The sequence below is a fragment of the Corylus avellana genome, chromosome ca2 (assembly GCF_901000735.1).
Source record: "Corylus avellana chromosome ca2, CavTom2PMs-1.0".
NCBI lineage: Eukaryota > Viridiplantae > Streptophyta > Magnoliopsida > Fagales > Betulaceae > Corylus > Corylus avellana.
In genome coordinates, this window is record NC_081542.1 from 12,137,777 (window position 1) to 12,157,882 (window position 20,106).

General features: G+C 37.0%; 2 protein-coding genes and 1 non-coding gene across 3 annotated transcripts; 1 reads left to right on the forward strand and 2 right to left on the reverse strand.

Moving 5' to 3' along the window:
• Positions 1-13,621: 13,621 nt before the first annotated feature.
• Positions 13,622-15,666, reverse strand: LOC132168697 (vicilin Cor a 11.0101). The gene is made up of 5 exons (XM_059579716.1): positions 15,172-15,666; positions 14,925-15,100; positions 14,493-14,846; positions 14,128-14,392; positions 13,622-13,987 (listed from the first exon to the last, which is right to left on the reverse strand). The coding sequence occupies exons 1-5, from the start codon at positions 15,620-15,622 to the stop codon at positions 13,818-13,820; spliced, it is 1,416 nt and encodes a 471-aa protein (XP_059435699.1). The 5' UTR covers positions 15,623-15,666; the 3' UTR covers positions 13,622-13,817.
• A 285-nt stretch (positions 15,667-15,951) lies between these two features.
• On the forward strand, positions 15,952-16,024 carry TRNAK-UUU (transfer RNA lysine (anticodon UUU)). The gene has a single exon. It is a non-coding gene; the product is annotated as a tRNA-Lys (tRNA).
• Positions 16,025-17,494: 1,470 nt separating this feature from the next.
• LOC132173115 (major pollen allergen Ole e 6-like) lies at positions 17,495-18,067 on the reverse strand. Its single transcript, XM_059584695.1, has 2 exons — positions 17,807-18,067; positions 17,495-17,687 (listed from the first exon to the last, which is right to left on the reverse strand). Exons 1-2 carry the CDS (start codon positions 18,009-18,011, stop codon positions 17,662-17,664), a joined length of 231 nt encoding a protein of 76 aa, XP_059440678.1. The 5' UTR covers positions 18,012-18,067; the 3' UTR covers positions 17,495-17,661.
• Positions 18,068-20,106: the final 2,039 nt, after the last annotated feature.

Sequence of the window (20,106 nt, forward strand, 5' to 3'; positions counted from 1 at the left end):
CCACGAGCCTTACTTATTGGAAAATGATCCTCGAGTATTAGTTAGAATATTTTAGAAGGTAAAATTGTCTAAAACATTAAAATGACAATTTTACTCATCTTAAAAAACACTAAATGAATATTCGAGGATCCTATTCTCTACTTATAGCATTACTCGGTTTCTAAAGTGCACATTAAATGATAGTGGTACATGAATAACCAAATAAGGCTAGTGAACTATATTCCCCTCCCCTGTTTTCCCATATTTGCTCAAGGCAAAAAAAGGGCTAATGAACTATAAGAATAATGACATTCTTCACTCATTTATTGGTGTGTTTTAAGTGGCTTATAATGTTAATTAGTAATTACTTAAAATATGTTATGTCAATTAGTATGACATGGGCGGGATAAATCCGTAAAGTATAGCATTACTCAAACCGTAAACACATTATTGGCTTCCCACATACATGTTTGGATATATTTTTGGACGACGATTCTTTAGAATTAGGCTATTCAAATTTCTTTAAAATTCAAATAAAGTTTAAGGATGTATTTCCATACACTTTCTTGGTAACAAGTTGAATTTGCTTTTCACTTGTTGGGCTCTCACTATTGGGTAGATTAATGTTACATATTTTTTTATTCTCTTAAACATGATGTGACTTTTAAAATTACAATTGAATTTTGATAAAATAATAATTTTAAATATCACGTCAATTTTTAGAGGATAAAAAGATGGTGCGTAGCATTACTTTCCCGGGGATAATAGTCACTGTCACATCACGGTAATTCTTAATTTTCGACTCAAAAGGAGATATCTTCAAATTCAATTACAATATAAAAACATCCAACATTTGCTTGGGAAAATATGATTGTATAAGTAAGTATTCTTAGGACTCCTCTTGTTGTCTCTTATTAGTTAATGTGTTTATTAGTATCTAATTTAATTTTCAAGAGTTAAGGGTGTTTTGTAATTCAACAAATGAACGTTATCCTAAATATTTGAGTAATGTTATATACTATCATTTTTATTCCCAAATCGATGTGCATTTTAAAATTACCATTGGATTTGGAATGATGATTTTAAAAGCCACACCAACTTTGAGGGATAAAATGATGGTATATAGCATTACTCAAAATTATTTTGAGTAAGTTAATAATTATATTTTAAGTAAGATTTGTACTCTAATGAAGGTAGATTTGATGGATAAATACAAGTTATCCAATTTTTTTTGAAGTGAGACTTTTTTTCTTCTTGTCGCAAGATTCTACCGCTCCCAATTGTTGACTAATGAGACTCTAGTTCAACTTGGGATTTCTTTACTGTTTCTTGTTCTTTGTTTGTTTTGACATCCTACCTACATCATATAGAGTTTTTTAAACCATAATATAGTAAAAGCTTGTCTATGATTGTGTTACAAAGTTTAAAAAGTGTTTTTAATATAGAAAAAGTTTTGCCAAGTAAAAATGAGTTAGTTTAGTAAAAAATTTTTTTTTTTTTTTTGGCTCTAAAAAAGTCCAAAACTGAAAAGCTTTAAAATGAGCCTTTTTTCTATAGACAAACAAGCTCTAAATGGTTTACATTTGTTATCTTAGTAAACAAGAATTCTCTAAAGATGGTAAATGTAAATTTTGAAACATTTAATTAAAAATAATGGCTAAGATTTAATTCCACCGTGGAGGAAATCTAAAAGATCCTAACCCACTGTCTTTTTGGATAAAGCCTTACGTAGTTGTCTATGGAATATAAACAAATTATAAATGACAACAACCAAGATCCATTTTGCAATAACACAGGTGCATTGTACTAGTAGTCTTCATTGCATTCATAATTTTCTTTCTGATTTGATGATTTCCCTACCAAGCCTGATACTGTGGTATAAGGGCCCGTTTGGGAGTGCGATTTTAATAAGTGCGATTTTAAAAATTGCGTTTTTAAAATCGCACAGGTGTTTGGTAAAATATACTAAAAAGTACTTTTTTTATCAATTAAGTGTTTGGATAACATTAGCATATAATTGCTGTTTCATGACCAAATTACCAATAAGGATGAACAAGACAGAAAAAAAGAGAAAATAAGGGTTTTAAATATATTTTAGGTAGGTATTCTTGGTATTTTTTTCATTCCCATTCTAAAAAAGATAACTATTGTGCCAAATATCTTTTTAATAGAAATCATGATTTTGTTTTAAATTTGCACTTTTTCAAATAAATACCTTCTAATCAGCTTATGAAAATCGCAGATTTTTTTGTGATTTTAAAATTTGCGTTTTTAAAATCGCAATCCCAAACACCTTAAAGTTGCGATTTAGTTTAAAATTGCAAATTATTTTTTAAAAAATGCACTCCCAAACGCACCCTAAGAATGATAACATTAATAACTACATGGATCAAATTGATGGGGATGCTTTTTAAGAGAAAAATATTATAGGAGATTCTCATTAAAGAAAAATATCCTAATGTCATTATTGTGGCATTAGGGGCGGAAGAAAAAGGTCCAAAACTCCACTGCATTATTTATCACTCAATATTCCCCACAACACAGGAGTAAGACCTTGTGTCTTGAATCTTGATGGTGATCAAACTATCAAGTCGGTCTGAGTATTGGGCTTGACTCTCCTTATTTATAACGAACTCGGATGCCCAAAATCTAAAAAGCACCTAATCGCATCAAAAAAATTAAAAAGTTTGTCACCTAGAGACTTATGCCACCTATTACATATATAATAGACTCAACCCTGCATATGTGAGGATTTCAATTATAGTCATCCAGCAAAGTGAAAAAATAATGGAAAAAAATATACTTTAGCCCCCTAACCAATGGCCATATTTTTTTTTACGCCTCTAAACATTAAAGAGTGACATTGGAGCCCCTCAAAACTACCACTACGTGTTAAATTATACATTTTTCAAATTTTCACCCTAAAATGCCCTTGACGTTATTAAAACATTACCATTTGAAATAAATTAAAACTTAAACAAAAAGGGGAAAAAACTAAAACTACCAAAAGGGGGGGAGGGGGGGAACTAAAACTACCAAAAAGGGGTGACATTTTTTATATTAGCTCCCTTAATTTTTTTTCCAAACAGTTATTTTTTAGTTTTTAATAACTTCAAGGGTATTTTAGGTAGAAAAATGAAAAAAAGTGTTTAATTTAGCATGCGGTGTTAGTTTAGGAGAACCCAATGCTACTTTTAAAGTATGAAGATGTAAATGAAAATGTAGTGATTGTTTAAAGTACATTTTCCCAAAAACAATATAACTTATGTGTACAAAATATTTGGTCGGTATATATATATATATATATTTTTTTTTTTTGTTGATATTATTATAAAATTATTTTTGATTTATAGAAGCTATCCTAGAACTCTAGGGCGCATTTGGTCATAATCTACCACCCATAACAAAAAATGTTTTAGCTTTGCAAACCTAATAGACAGTTTATCCTTACCTTTTTAATTTATTTATTTATTTTAAATTGTCTAGTAAAATTGAAAATCTAGTTAGGTACTAGCTAGTCAATAAAGTTGCAATTTTTTACATGATGTATCACACTTTTTCACCGACAAATCTAACTATCAAAATCCTATAAAATTATTAAGCAAAGTGAAAAAGTAATCACTTAATGCACAAGAGAAAATGTTTAGTGCTTTATTAATAAAAATGTTTGGAACATAAGTCTTCTAAGTCTTCTACCGGCAACAGTGAAGAAGGCTTTGTGCGATCGTTTTGCTTATTCAAAGGGTGGGATCTAGCGTGAAGAAGGGTGATGATAGAGGTACTAGAGGAATTGTGTGGTAAAATCTCCCTTACTGGAGGGGAGAAGGTGGGGATTAATATTACTGAAGGAGAGATTTTTTAGGGCAAAGAGAAGGGAGCGAGATGTCTGATTGGGAAGGTAGGAACAAAACGGAAAATTAACAAAGAAGCCTTTAAGTCTTTTCTATCTCGTCTTTGGAGAACTGTGGGCAAGGTAATATTCAAAGAGGTTCTTGATAATGTTTGGCTCTTTGAGTTTGAAGATATAGAAGATAAAATGAAAGTCATGGAAGGACGGCCTTGGTCGTTTAATAGGTAGATTCTTGTACTAAACGAGTTTGATGGGAGTGTACCTCCAGCTTTGATGAAGTTTACACACTTGCCGTTCTGTGTTCAGGTGCATGATATGCCATTACTGTGTATGAACAAGGTTGTAGGGACCAAAATAGGTGAATCACTGGGAGAGCTGTTTGAGGTTGATGTAGTAGGAGACGATGTTGGGTGGGGGAGATGTTTGCGGTTACACATTGGAATTGAATTATCCAAGGTGCTAGAAAGGGGACGAGCACTCAACGTTGCAGGGAAGTCGCATTGGGTTACTTTTAAGTATGAGAAACTGCCCATGTTTTGTTTCTAGTGTGGTAGAATTCTGTATGGGGAGAAGGGATGTCCTGTAAGGAAAACAATGTGAAGGTAGGATGAGGAGGGAGATCAATGGGGCGTATGTTTAAGAGCGGAGGATCTACGAAGGAAGTATGGTGGAGGACACTATTTGGCGAAGGAGGGGAAATAAGATGATGGCAGCTGTGGTGAGAATGAGACGTCTAGCAAGGAAGCATCTAGGTTTTTTGTAAACCCTAAGATAGCAAAGCAAAAACTATTGGAGCCAAGTAGTGAGGGGTCGGGATCGTAACACGTGGAGAATCAGGAGGGGATTGGATCACCCAAATCTGATTTAAATTTTGGCCTGTTATGTAAAAGCCATGCAATAAATAAGAGCAAGCACGTACAACATATGTTGGGAAAGGGATTAAGCGAGTTAGAATTATGAAAGCTTTTTCCAACGACTAATGGGGATTCTGAAAGGAGATAGATAAGGGCAAGCACGTACAATTAATGGGGATTTTGATATTCGTAGTTTGGGTGTTGTGCAAGACAGTAATTATGAAAGCTTTTTCCAACAAACAGTAGAGGAGTATGTGATGTAGGGGCAGTGACAAGAAGAAAAGGAGGTAGAAGGGATGATTTTATTTGATGAGAGCCAACAAAATGGGCATAATATCAGGAAGTGGAAACGTAAGGAGAGGAAGGCAAAGGTCTATAATCCTGGTTTGGTGCAAAGTAAGGAGATCAGAAAAAAAGAAAACACCCACCTCAAGAGGGGGTTGGTGAGAGAAAAGTTTTTAGCAAGAGGGTGAGAAAGGGGAGACGTTGAAGGACAACTCCACTTTTATATTGGCGTAGGCTGTGGAACAGCCCTGCTGGTCCCAGTGATTCTAATGAGTTGGAACTGCCATGGGCTTGGAAACAAATGGACAATTTGAGACCTTTGCCAGATGGTGAAGGAAAAGAAACCTAGTGTGGTGTTTTTATGGAAGCAATCAGCAATAAAAAGAAGATGGAATGGATTAGAGTCAAACTTGGCTTTGTTGGAGCTTTTATGGTGGAGCCTATTGGAAGGAGTGGGGGCATTGCTCTTTTATGGAGAGATGATGGTTTAGTAGAAATTCAAAATTACTCACGTAGTCATATAAATGTAATTGTGAAAGGCCCAGTGGAAAATAAATAGTAGAAATTAACCAGGTTTTATGGCAATCCGACTAGTGCAAAAAAGGAAAGAGTGATGGGAGTTGCTCAACCATCTTAAACTCTCCCCCCCCAATACCGTCGCTATGTATGGGTGATTTTAATGACATCACTTCCCAAGCTGAAATAGAGGGTGCGTTATTGAGAAGGGATCGGCAAATGAAGTTGTTTAGGGAGGTCTTGAAAGATTGTCATCTTAACAATCTGGGTTTTGTGGGTTCTCGTTACACTTGGAATAACAAGCGTCAAGATGGGGGATTTACTAAGGAACGACTTGATAGGATTGTTGCAAATCATAGCTGGTTTGATCTTTACCCAGCAGTATGTGTACACGTGTTGGCAGCTCGGACATTCGACCATAAACCTCTAATAGTTACATGTGCAGAAAAAGGGCAGAAACACAATTTTACAAGGGTTCAAGTTTGAGGCTAGCTGGCTCTTAGATGAAGCATGTCAGAATGTGATTTTAAAGGCATGAAAGGATAATGGGGTTGACAAGAGTGCCATGTAGGGGGTGAGAAAGAGATTCGAGCAGTGCCAAACAAAGCTACAGGGCTGGAGCATAAGAAAATTTGGAAATACCGAAGAGTTACTACAGCTCTGTGAGGATTCAGGCAACCAAGAGGAAATACGGCAACTGCAAGCAGAAATTGACTACATGCTTGAGCAAGAGGGCATCCGATGGAAGCAAAGGGCAAAGCAAAACTGGTATTTAGATGGCGATCGGAACATTCCATTCTTTCATGCTTGAGCGAGTCATAGGAAGAAGATCAATCATATAAAAGAAATCCAGGATGATGAGGGGAGAAGTTGGAAGAAACCTAAAGAAATAGGCCGGACTTTTGCACTTTTCTATGAGAAATTATTTATGGCAGGAAATATGAGTGGACTGGAGGAGTGTTTGAATGGGTTGGAGGGTAGGGTGACAGAGTTGATGAATGCTCAGTTGTTACGGCCATTTGGAAAGGAAGAGATTGACTTTGCTTTGGCATAAATGCATCCATTGAAATCTCTTAGACCTGGTGGCTTCTCAGCATGTTTTTACCAAAAAGTATGGGGGACGATACAGATAGAGGTATGTCATGCATTGCTTGATTTCCTTAATAACAATATCTTTGATGAATTAATAGCATCATCAAATATTGTGCTCATTCCAAAAGTGAAAAATCCTACCAAAATTATTGAGTTTCGTCCCATCAGCCTATGTAACGTCATATATAAGATGGTGCAAAAGTGTCAACAAATAGAATGAAGAAAGTGTTGACACACATCATCTCCCCCAGCCAAAGCGCCTTTATTCCAGGTAGGCTTATAACTGATAATGTTATTGTAACTTTTGAGGCTTTACATATGATGGATGCTCGTATGAACGAGCAAGGGGGATAAATGGTTGTTAAGCTAGACATGAGTAAAGCTTACGACAGAGTAGAATGAGATTTCCTAGAAAAGGTGATAATGAAGATTGGTTTTGCTGACATATGGGTTTTTTAGGTGATGACATGTGTATGGATTGTGACTATTCAGTGCTTATTAATGGACAACCCTATGGTAATATCACACCCACCAGGGGGTTGAGATAGGGTGACCCATTGTCCCCGTATTTTTTTCATTCTGTGTGCTGAAGGGCTTAGCACAGTGCTTAATTAGGCTGAAAGGGAAAGGAAGTTTACAGGATTGTCAATTAGTAGAGGCGGAACAAAATTGAACCACTATTTTTCGTAGATGACAGTCTACTTTTTTTTGCAAAGAGAATATATTTAAGTAGGGCAGGATTGAAGAGGTGTTGGACCTTTATGAGAGGGCTTCTAGACAAAAACTTAATAGGGAGAAAATGTCAATTTTCTTCAGCCGAAAATACTAATCAGGCAGCCAAGACCCATATCCTCTCAATGGTAGGGGTTAGTGCAACGCAGCAATATGAGAAATATTTTGGCCTTCCGACTAGAATTGGATGATCACGAGTAAGTTCTTTCTCGAGTGTTAAAGGTCGGATCTGGGAAAGAATGCATGGGTGGAATGAAAAGTTTTTATCCCTAGCAGGCAAAGAAGTGCTTTTAAAAGCAGTTGTCCAAGCAATACCAACTTACACTATAATTGTGTTCCAATTACAATATGAGTGTGTTCTAATTCACTCCTTTGATCAATGTTGACTAACCAGAAACCCTAGCTTTAGAATTTGGAGGTTTTGCCCCAAATTCAAAAATTTTGATTTTGTGATCTCAATTGGGCCCTATTGACCAATTGAAACCCAAACCCCTTAATTGGAAACCCGATCTATACTTTTGACCGATTGGATTCAGGAGTTTTCACTCAAATCTGAAAACGGCCAAAATACCCCTCTCACTCCTAAATTGGGTATTTTTGCCTAATTTGGCGCCGACCCTATTTTGTTAAAGGGTCGGGCCTATTTTGCAAAATTCCCAAGACACCTCTGGTAGTCCGATATTGTCTACATTTCCTCCTAGTGGGTGTTCTTGTTAACCCTTTGAATAATTTGAAATTTAAGCCATACCTGACATCTAAAACCCATATGTATGCTCAAGACTTTATTATTGAGCAATAGTATCATATTTTCCTTCAAACTACGAGCCAACACCTTTGCAACCCCACTAAGTTTCCATTTCAAACATCTCTATATTTTTTCGATGTTTCCCTTCATTTTCCTAACACTTAGGGGGAGATTTCAGTTTCTAAGACTAGGTCACAACTTTGTAGTTGGATGAATTAAGGTTGCAATTAGAATTGATAGTTTTTTGAGTTGATGCGGGACAATGGCGTGAACCGAAGCAAATGCCACAACTTCATCCTTCATCCTTCGCCGACCCAACCCGATCCCTCAGGACCCGAGCCTATCATCAGGAAGCTCTAGATCCCGATTTCGACCTTGATTTCGAGATGGTGAAAGAGGAGGAGGAGGCTATTTTAGATGAGTCTTTGGCTCACAGTTCTGATGCTTCCGCCAATGACAACACCGGCATGGATGAGGATGACGCCCAATTTAACTATGACCGCGATCACTTTAGGGCCACCATGGCAGAGCGCCGATACAACGCTTGCTATAGCAGCAGAAACATTATTGTAGAGAGGAGGATGGATGTGCCCAACGTGGGTCAGTCACCGCCAGATGGTCAAACGCTTTGTCAATAGGCACCCCTATCAAGTGAGCATGGAGGGAGAAGAGGGCTTTCAGATCAACGACCTTTAGCATGACGACCGGCTAGTATACCACATGATGATCAGTTGAGTCGTTCCGGTCAAAAATCTTGCTATTGTTACGTAAGATAGGGGCATTTACTTGCCAATACCTTAATATGAGCAAGTCGCATCTTCGTGGAGTCGAGCAAGAATTGAGGGCGCCACGAGCACCGAGGTCGGCACCAGGAGGATGCACAACTAATGGAGCCTCATTGTCCACACCAGTGAACGACCTTGATCGCGAGCGTGATTATAGCATGCTCAATGAACTTTTGCAATCCGTAGGTAGTCTTACCTCGAAGCTTGGGAAACTATCAACGGCTTTCCAAACAACATTCCAGGATCACTCCCGCAGATTCACAGTCACTTGACGAGACCCCCGCTCGAAGTAAGATATTAAGTCATTCAGAGCCCGAGTATCAACCTAGAAAGAGGGAGCCCTTGTACACAAGGCACCCTGGGTCGAAGATCAGCGGAGCGCAGATGACCTCGTTCGTAGGACAATTTCTATAGACTTTTGCTTGGTTAGTTGTTTGTACATATTTTGCTATGCGTGGTGGCAATGTTGTATGATTGCGACTATTTCTTTTCTTTTTCTTTCTTTTCTTGGATTTAATTATGCATGCCTAAACCTAATCGGTCTTTTCAAAACCATACGTTTCCTTTCAAACCATTTTCTTCTATCCTACCTTTTAATTGTCTTAAAAACCCTGTCCGCCGAGAGGATCTTGTTTATTATTAAAACCAAATTTCAAAGACGAAATTCTTATAAAGGGGGGAAGAGAGTAATACCCCAACTTTTTAAATCATTTTTAACTCCTTACTCAACATGTTATTAGCCTTCTAAACAAGCCTAAACAGAAACCCTAAAACCTTCATTGATGGCCCCAAGCCCTTAGGGCCTTTTAGCAAGCAAAAGCCCAAGACCACCTTCACTGGACGAGTGCTTGTCCAGGGACCATACCGAGCACTCATCTGAACCTCACGCCACCCTCGTGAAAACCGTACTCTGAACACTTTTGGCTTTTTGTGCACAGTACACAAGCGCTCGCATGAATAGTACACACGAGTGCTTGTTGACCATTTTTAAACCCTTGGTTAATACACGCACGCCTGGAAAGCATTTTTGGCTCATTGTGAACAGTACACGAGCGCTCGACCGGGGACCACACCGTACACTCATTCCTTTTTCACAGAATTCTCATTTTTCCCTCAACTTCCTTCCCCTATAAATACACCACCCCCATTCGACTCCAGCATTCATTGTGCCCCCTAAGCCCTAAAGAAACCCTGTCATTTTGTGCCTTGAGTGTAAGTGAGCTTTGTGAGTAACCTTGGTGAAAGAATGAGCACTCTTGGGAGACTTGCTTATTGAGGTAACCCTCTTACACCCTCTTTGTGTTTTGTTCCTAACTTCTTGATTTTCAATAGCTTAGTTGGTAATATCTAGGAGTTTTAAGCTTTTCCAAGTGTTGTTTTTACTCTCTTAATGATTACAATTTTAAAGAGGTTATGATACCCACCCTTTTAGAAACGTTTTTGAAAAGCTTTCAACCCACCTTTGTTTTCTTTGAAGTTGCTTGACATTATGTTTTGTACTTGGATGTGCCTATTTCTTAAAAAGAGGAAGAAGTGTTTTCAAAAGGCTTTTAAACACTTCCTTGATTCTTTGTGTTGTATTTTTTGTGGTACTTGTGTTTATTTTGAGCCTAGGAAGAGAAATACTAACCCATAGCTTTAGAATAGAAACCTAGCACACATTTTAGGATTTTCGGGCTGGGCTTTACTCTTTGGCCAAACGCTCGTTCTAGGGAATGAGCGCTCACCCAGAAAGCAGGCCATTTGCCCTTTAATCCATGTTATGTGACGCAAGGTTTTAGCAGCCTTTTTTAGTTAGATGGAACCTCATAGAGTTCTCTAGTACTACTTATAATGATAGGTCGTGTTTCGTTATAGTAGGCATTCGTGATGTCAAAGGACTCGAGTGAACATATGAGGTAAGTAACCACTCACGAACACTTTCCTTAAAAACGTGGCATATGTTAGTTGACTGACCATGCGTATCATGAGTATGTCTACATTTTTGTAACAACTTAGTAATTGTTTTAATAACTGATTGATAAGATGCATCGTATGACATGGTACACCGGTATGTACAATATAATAGCCATGGGCTTACTATATAGACTTCATTCTATGGTCAATGTGTGTGTTGTTATATGGGCCTTGAATCCAATGGTTGTTCGTGATCAGTGCAACCTTAATAGGCAATCACTACAGGACAGACATCATTAGTAGTGTGGGCCACTCGAGATCGGACTCGGTCAGACTGTTAGTGTTATGAACGGTAGTGTACAATGGTTCGGGCACCGGCATTGTATTACAGGTCCCTCGGGACAGTGCCAGCCCTGCTGAGAAGGGGTAATATCTCGAGTAGACCATATATGAGAGTTATGACTTATAAAACATTAGTTTTTTCTGCATTAAAATACTTAGGCGATTGCAGCCTAGAGTACACCACATTTTATCAAACCAAACGATATTTTCAAGGTGTATTATCGGAGACAACACCTCTTTTCAATGTTTATCAAACCTGGAGGTTTATTTCTATTTAATAATAGTGAGCTCATGTCATACCTAATTGTGAGGTTTACTTACTGAGTTGTTAGACTTAAGCTGTTATTACTCTTATAGGGAGCTTGTTACTAGAACTCAGGAGTGGCACAGTTGCCACTACAGCTTTATCTTAAGATTCTTCATAGTGTTATCAGGTTTGTCTTTTATCATTAATTAGTTGCTCAATGTCTTTATTTTGAGGAATATGCTTATACTGTAGTGTTTATAGTTTTTCTCAGATTTATTTCTCATTCCTATCCATTAACTCTGATAGTGCGTAGAGGGGTGGTTCCCTATTTAGCCACGAGTTGGTTAAAATGAGGTAACTGCCAGTAACCCTGCCAAGTTGGCCAATGTCAATTCTGGGGGCGTTACAGGATTAAAATTTAAATATTAGAGATAAGCATTATCATTAAAGTAGTTTATTCTACTTAGTCTTTTATTTTCAATATGCATTATAATTGGCTATTTAAAGACTTCAAGCTCATTAATAAATAAAGCAGAATTAATCATAAACATTGTGTTTGAAAATGGTTTTAGGTGTTCTAAAAAAATCTAAAAGGTTCAGCTTCCCTTAGAATCTAAGTGCACTAGCAATAGATACCCTATATGTCATTCCCTTCTTTATGTTTAGGAAAAATTTCAAAAAAATAACAAAAACCTACTCACATCAGATTCCCTACATTTAACCAACCCTTAAGGATTGCTATAGTATTTCTCAATGTGTAGGGAACCAAAAGTGGTTCCCTATACATTATTTTAATATAAACATTTCTCTTTCCTCTCTCATCTTTCATCTTTATGTTTTTAATTAAAAATTGTGTTGAGATTTTGTGAAAAAAAGTGAAGGTAGGTAAATAACTTGTAAATAAATAATATTTTAATGGTATATGAAAATGTAAGGAAAGCTATTGTGAAATAGCTTAAGGAAGCTGTTACTAGTGCTCTTACTAGATTCCCTTAGAACCTAACATCTATCCCGTTATGTGCAAAATCATTTCCATAACAGAAGCTGCTTACTATATTATTATATTAATATGGCATCTTGAAAGAAAGTTTATGATATGAAATAATAGGAACCTTTAACATTTTGCTGACATTGCTGCCACCAAATACCTTGTGCACATTAGCAAACTTTTGGTGTTCGTTGCTGGAAAATACGGGGAAAAAACACTACCCTCACCACTCCTCCTCATAAGCTTGGATGCTGCGCATGGTGAAGGAGCACCTTGTTTTCAGACCAGTTTTCCTTGGTCTCTAACCCTTAAGTTTCTTACCCTCATCTTTATTTTTAGTTTCTTACCCTCATCTTTATTTTTAGGACCCTTAAGTTTCTTACCCTTATCTTTAAATTTATCTCTTCCTATCGGCTTAAGCTTTTGGGGTAACTGATGATTTAATATGGTATCAGAGCCAAAAATTAACTCTGTTATTTTACTCCCTATTTCAATTAAATATTTCACGTATCAAACCTCACCTAAAAAAATTAAAAAAAAAATTAAAAAAAAAAAAAGAAAAAGGTTTGAACCTACACGTGAGGGGTGTTAAAGTAATAGTTAAGTAATTAAATTTACCTATTCCAATCAGCTTAAGCTTTTGAAACAATTTGTGGTTTAACAGGAAAAAGTTCAAAAATTCTAGGGGTTGCCAGGGTCCCATGTTATAACCCATCTTTACAACATGAGTCTTGTCCCTGATACTGATAGTAACACTATTCAAACATCACTAAACATAACTATTTTATTTTATGAATACATCACTATTGAAGTCGCTTTAGAAGTTCAACATTTCCGGTATATTACAACCTACCCAAAATAACAACAATAAGAGGTTTTTCATCTGGATTTTCTAGCAACCGATGGAAGTTGTAAAATGCTATGGTAGATGCCAAACTCAATACCTTTCTGTTGATGGTTTGTAGAATTTGTTGTACAACAATTTGTTATTCTTCAGATCTTTCTTTTTTCTTTATCCTGTTGCTCTGATACAACGGGAAGAAAACGTTCATAGGATGTATCGGAAAAGGTGAAAATACGATGGAGGGGGCACAGAAATTTTTTCTTTTAAAAAAAACACATAAAAACTAATTCATGGTGAAGAGAGTTGCATTGTTTATAAAGTTCTCACCTGTGTGGAGGGTGATCACACCTAATTCATCAGAATTATCCTACCAAAACTTGTCATTCTTGTTCTTTCCACGTTCTGTTTGATTCACCAGCTTTCTAAAGTATTACAGCATCATGCCAAGCTACGGAGAGACAAGAGAGAACATAAAACCTGTTGTGTTTTATTAAAGAGGAAGTCTCTTTTATTTAAGGTTGGTACTCCAGGCTCCAGCATATATATACATATCGCACACGCACATATACATACATATCATACATATACGTACCCCGCTATCTACTAAAAACTAGCCTTCCATCAAACACCTCCGATCCATCGATTAAAAAAAAAAAACCTCTTCACTCAAAAGCACGACCGCCACGACCACCTTCCTCTTGCTGTTTGTTTGGTCCTGGGAAGAAGAACGCCTGGTCTTGGTTCTTGAAGATCCTTTCCACCTCTCTCGATGGCAAGTTAAAGGCCAGCTCTTTCGCCTCCCTCTCAAACTCATTCACAATGTTCCCTTTCCCTAAATCACATCAACACCATTAATCCACCACAATATGAGAGAGAGAGAAGAATAATATCTTATAATATATATTAAATTATTCCAATTTGCTTGATTTTTTGAACACCCAATTAAATATTTTGCGGTGATTTAAGAGATACCTGCGAGAGGGAACCTAGAGTTGCCATGGGCGTTGACCTCGAAGCAGAGGACCTGCAGGTTATTATTCTGGGAAGCAATAACTGCAACCGGATGGCCAGCCGGAGCTACAAACACCACGCCGCGTCTCAAGCGTGCGCTAATCTTCTGGTAGCTTCCAGAGGAAGAAGAAAGATGGGGACAAGCCATTTCAAAGAACCCTTCACCTTCAACTACAACAGAGATCTTTGTTGCCCTCGAGTTGTAGTAGGGACCAGCCATAGATCCCTGTATATATATTTCAAAATTCACAACAAAAATGAGAAAAGAAACAACTTGGAAGAAGAAGAAGAAGAAGAAGAAGAAGAAAGAAGAGATTTTGATTTACTTTGGTTATGTTAGCGAAGGAGACCATGAGGTCAAGGTCTTGTAGCTGCTTGTGATCGTCAGGATGAGCTTCGTAGAGACGACCAAATTGGTTCGATTGAGAAGGGTGTTTGTGGAGAAGATTGATCGGACCGCTTGATTCGCCTCCAAAAGGCCAAATGCGAGGGGGGCCTTCCTCGTGTTGGCTCAAGGCCCTGATTTGCTCTCTTGATGCCTTCACAATGCTTCCTTTACTCTGTTCCCCAAACACCTTCTCCAGCTGCTCCCTTCGCACCTTCAAAGCCGCCTCAAGAACCTCCCAGCTGAACGCCCTGTAAAACGATTCTGGGTCTTCCCCACCAGCCCCATAGAATGCCTGCAACATCATTTTTTCCATTTTTATTTTGCTTTATTTTGTTGGAAATGAAAAAGGTACACACATTAATTATTTTACCTCAAAATGGCCAGGAGCAGAGACGGGTTGCAGGATTTTGACAATAAAGAGCTTCTCATTCTCATCCCTGTTGATCATATAAACAGGTGTCCCTGCTGGAATCCTTATGATGTCTCCATGTTCCACGTTAAAGCTCTCTCTTTTCTCCTCCCTCACCATTGTAATCGTTGCTCGCCCTGCTCATATAATATAAAACAAATAAGCAAAAAGAAGACAACAAAAAATGGTGGAAAAGAAAATTACGTACCCTTGGCAACAAAGAGAACAAGTTCAGCATCGAAATGGGCTGGAGAAATGAACGTGTGAGGATTTGCTTCCAGAATCGCCAACCGAAAATTCTCAATCCCACTCAGCAATCTCGACCTCTTTGTGAAATTCTCAAGCACCTGCACTCTGCCTTCCTCTGTTTTAACTCTGGATTCAAAATGCTCATCTTGAAAAACATAAGGATTTTCCTCCTGCTCCTCCCCATAACTTTCCTCGCTACTATTGCCCTCCTCTTGTTGCCTTTCCCGCGCTTTTTCCTCACAAATCTGCTTGCAATCTCTCCTCTGTTGCTCATCGAACTGCCTTTCGTCCCTGCACTTGTGCTTGCATTTTTTGAGCTCCGGGTCCTCCTTGGGAAGAGCTAAAGCAGCAGTTACAAAAAGGAGAGAGAAAAGTAGGAGAGGTAAAGGAAGCTTAGCTTTGAGCGCCATAGTTGCGAAGATTTGTTGGTTTCTGGTGGAAGAGGGTGAAGATGGCGGTGGAATATTTATAGTGGGAGGAGAGGGAGATGGGTGGGGATGAGAATGGAGAAGGGAGGCCATGCATGAGGACGAGTGGAGCTTTCGTGTCAATCAAAGGACGACCAAGACTTTCCTTGTCTTGTAGCAAATCGAAGTTGGGGATTTTGGAGTTGGATCCGGCTTACAAGCAAAACGACGCCGTTGATTTGTCTTTGTCTGGAGTCTTCACGTGTACGGACACGGTTCAAATAGGAAGTGGCTTTAGTAAAGAAAAAGAGAATAGAAGTAGCAAACGTCAAGCCGTCTTAGCTCAGCCGGTAGAGCGCATGGCTTTTAACCATGTGGTCGTGGGTTCGATTCCCACAGACGGCGTTTTTTTTTTGACACGTAATAGTTGTTTCCTAATTCTAATTTATTTACATCCGTCGTCGAGGAGTGTGTTCTTTAAAAAATAATTTGCGTTTTCAAACTAAATTGTAATTTTAGAATGATTGGAATTGCGATTTTAAAAACGTAAATTTTAAAATTATGAAAAAATTTGCGATTTTTATAAACTGACTAAGGGGTGCTTATTTGAAAAAGTATGAATTTAAATCAAAATCACGATTTCGCTTAAAACAATATTTTGCGCAATATTTACCTATTTGGCCATGAAACCGCAATTATATTCTAATGTTATCCAAACACTCAATTGATGTCCCCAATAGGTAGCTCAATCGGCTTGGACCAAAAAAAAATTTCTTCTTAACATGCCCCATTTTAAAAAGTAAGAATTTCTAAAACGCAATTTTTAAAATCACACTTATTGAAATCGAACTCCCACCCTAAATAAATTAAGTGGATGATTGAAAAAAAAAAAACCATGCCACTCACCCACGGAGTCATTTATCTAAACCACCTGTCTCAACCTTCAACCATTTTCATCACCTGGCCTCCCACTTCAAATCCCATGCCATCTATTTCTCTATCCAACCAACTCCCCCAACGTCCATTCCAAATGGCATTCTAACCCATCTAAAATCGTAAGAACAATCTAAAAGAATTGAATTTAGGTTTTTTTTTTTTTTTATGCTTTTTATGTATTTTTTTTTTTTGTATTTTGTTTTGGGTTTATATCTCTCTGTTTATACTTTGTTAGATTTAGTGTTGGAGACTTCTAATTCGATCTTTGTGTTGGTCTTTCTTTCTTCTTCGGTTCTTAATTTGGACGTAGATACCACTTCAGACTCCTTGTGGTGATTGTTGTTTTTAAATGGGAATTCAAATTAATTCGCCTTAATCTGTACCCATTTACTTCTTTAAGCACTTCGTGCGGCTCCTTGAGAGGACCAAATCACTTATTTGACCAATTTCCTAACCTTTGTATATATTTCTATACTGTTTTATTTCGTTTTGGGTTTGTTGTTAAGAAATTCACCCCATTTTCGGTTTTTGATTCACTGCTCTTTTCTTTTCGAATCAAGAGTGGTAAAAATCATTTCTAGTTACACTATATAAGGTGAATCGAGTCAAGTATATTGGGTTTACGGACAGCCAAAACTCATTCCTGACCCAATTCTTTCGAAATTTCAAAATATTCCCCGTCTCCACAACTAGTTGAGGGTGAGGTGTGGAGACGGGATGGATGGATGAGTAAAGTGAGTGAGTGGTTGATGGGTGGGTGAGTGAATGAGTAAGGAGATGTTTAAAATTTGTCAATGGAGATATTTACTGCCAGACTTATGCTGCTGCAGATTTAATATGTAGTGCAAAAAACTCATAATATTTCAAAGAGCATACATAAAAAAGCTTTAAAAAAAAAATAGTCACATTACTACTAAAAATGAACTATATATTATGAGAATAAATGGCTGTTACAAAATTATTTTAGCATGTTCCAGCTACATTTTGCAAATCAATACATTAGGAGGGGAAGAAATTTTGCAACTCCTCCCCACAACTTTATGGTATTATTTATCTCCTTCCCTGTATTTTCCTTTGGAATAAGACTTTTACGCTCTTGCTCTTGCTCAATGCAAATTGATGTTAAGTTTTTCTGCACAAAAATAAATAATATTATCAATACTAGTTTGCGCAGTGTTCAAATAATATTCATAGAATTAATTAGTTGGGTTTTGTAAAAAAAAAAAAATTATATTCGAAAAGGTTAATTACCAGCTTGTTCCTTATCCTCACACTCATTTTCACACTTGACTTCACATAGACTGTTATGATTGGCTTCTGCAATGCATTCTGTTTTGCAGGTGTTGAAGCATGACTTGAACTTGTCCTTGTCGGCCTGGGGGGTAGCCTCGTGGAGGCTGAATGCTGCAACGACCACAATGCACATAAGAAACAATGCAACGAGCTTGTTTGCCATTATTGTCTCTACGGGTTGGTGTTTATTTTGGTAGTGTTTTTTCTTCTTTTTCTTTGCTTGGGTGCTCAGTGGGGATGGATATGTGTGGCGGTAGGTGTATATATACAGGGGTTCTTGCAAGGTTGTTTCTCTTTTTATGGGGTGCTACCTTCAACCATGGGAAAGTTTGTGGTTATACACATCTAAAAACTTGGGTGTTTGAATGATTCAATTTTGTCTAATTTTGGCTTTTTATCTGAAAATCATGGAAAAACGGTTCTTTGGACATCTTTCTTCGAAAAACAAGCTTCCAAAAAAAGAAAGTTCTCTCTCTCACACACACGCACTTACGTAGTTTATTATGCTTCATTCTTAGCGATTGCATGTGAGTTGGTTTTTTCGATTAGGAACATTTTGGTCCAACAGATTTAGCTATGTAAACTGAAACATAGTACTCTAACATATGTTCGTCTTTTAGAAGTCATATAAAAATATAATGGAAGATCGTAACATCATCCATTATATTTTTATATAACTTCTAAAAGACAAACATATGTTATATAAAAACATATAACATATGTTAGAGTACTATGATCACATGGTTTAATTACAATCTTAACTATATGTATATAAACTTGATCTAGAGCACCATCCCCCTATACCGGTTTTTAAGAGTGAATTATACCCAAAGTTTATATCATTTTATATTAGAGCCAGATTCCATGTCATAGGTTTGAGTCACGGAAATGGCAACCTATGAGATTGAATAGGCTACCATGGATATCGAATTCGGAAGTGTGGTAGTATATTACGATCCATAGTGTCTCACATCACATGGTTTAAGTACAATCTTAATTATGTGTATATAAGCTCTTGGATACCCTCTCATTGCGAGCCGGCTTTTAATGGTGAATTCAAAGAATCGTAAATCTTCTTTTGAAAACAATCAATAAAAGAAACACATATAAAACAACAATTTCTTTCTTTGAAAATCCTCGTGTGACATATGCTTTAATTTTATTTTAAAATGACTTACCCCAATCCCAACACACAACTCAAACAATTAAATAACATGTTTGGGAAAAGAATACAAAAAAAAACATGATTACATAGTTTGTAGGTTTTACCTTGAGAAAAAAGAGTTGAAGGAACGATATTATATTATACCTTTTGGATTGACAAAAATCGCCGGTTTTGGGTACTTCTCTCATCTCGTCTTTGCTCGAGCACCCTTAGAGGTTGAAAACTCGAGGAACAAGTTTTCTCTAAAGTTCTTTGGGTTAAAAATGGTTGAGTTTTTAGGGTTTTGCATGCTCACAGTCGAGTTTCTGCCACAACATGTTCGATCCTCTAAATGGGAGGTTCGAAGCTTTGCAGGTTCGATCCTCCCATTGAGGGGTTAAAATTTTTTTAAAAAAAAAAAAAATCACAAGATCGATCATTTCCGGAAATACACTTTTTTTTTTTTTGAAATCACATGTATTTTAAAATAGTTTATTTTTTAAAAGAATTTTATTTCTTGGGATGTTACATTGAACTACCCCGCAGATGGTCAAGTGGTGGTCCGGCAACTGCCTTCAACCATATCTGGAGCAACCGAACCACCCCAAAGCCATTGGAGATGGTTCAACTATCCTCTCAATTTTTTTGGCCATTTGGGATGCCCAAGCAACCCCTAAATGACCAATATATATATATATATATATAAGGGGTGGCCAACCTCCCCCAATAAAAAAAATATAGTTTTTACTTTTTTTTAGAATATATAAAACTTATTAGTTAGGAGAAAAATACATTTTACCATCATAAAGTATGAACATATTTGCGTTTTGGAGCATAATGTCTAAAAATCGTCAAAAAACCCCTACAATGTATCTAACGTTGGCAAAAAATACCATCCGTCTATTTCGACAGAAACCAAGTCACGTACATGGCACGTGACCTTTTTCAACCAAAATTTTCAAAAATGGCCTTGGGGGTAAAGTCTAAACATAAATGACTTTGGGCGGGGAGTGTAAACATAAATAAATAAAAACACTAAAAATAAAAATTAAAACTAAAAATTTTATATTCAAAAAAAAAAAAAACTAAAAAAAACTAATTAAAACAAAAAAAA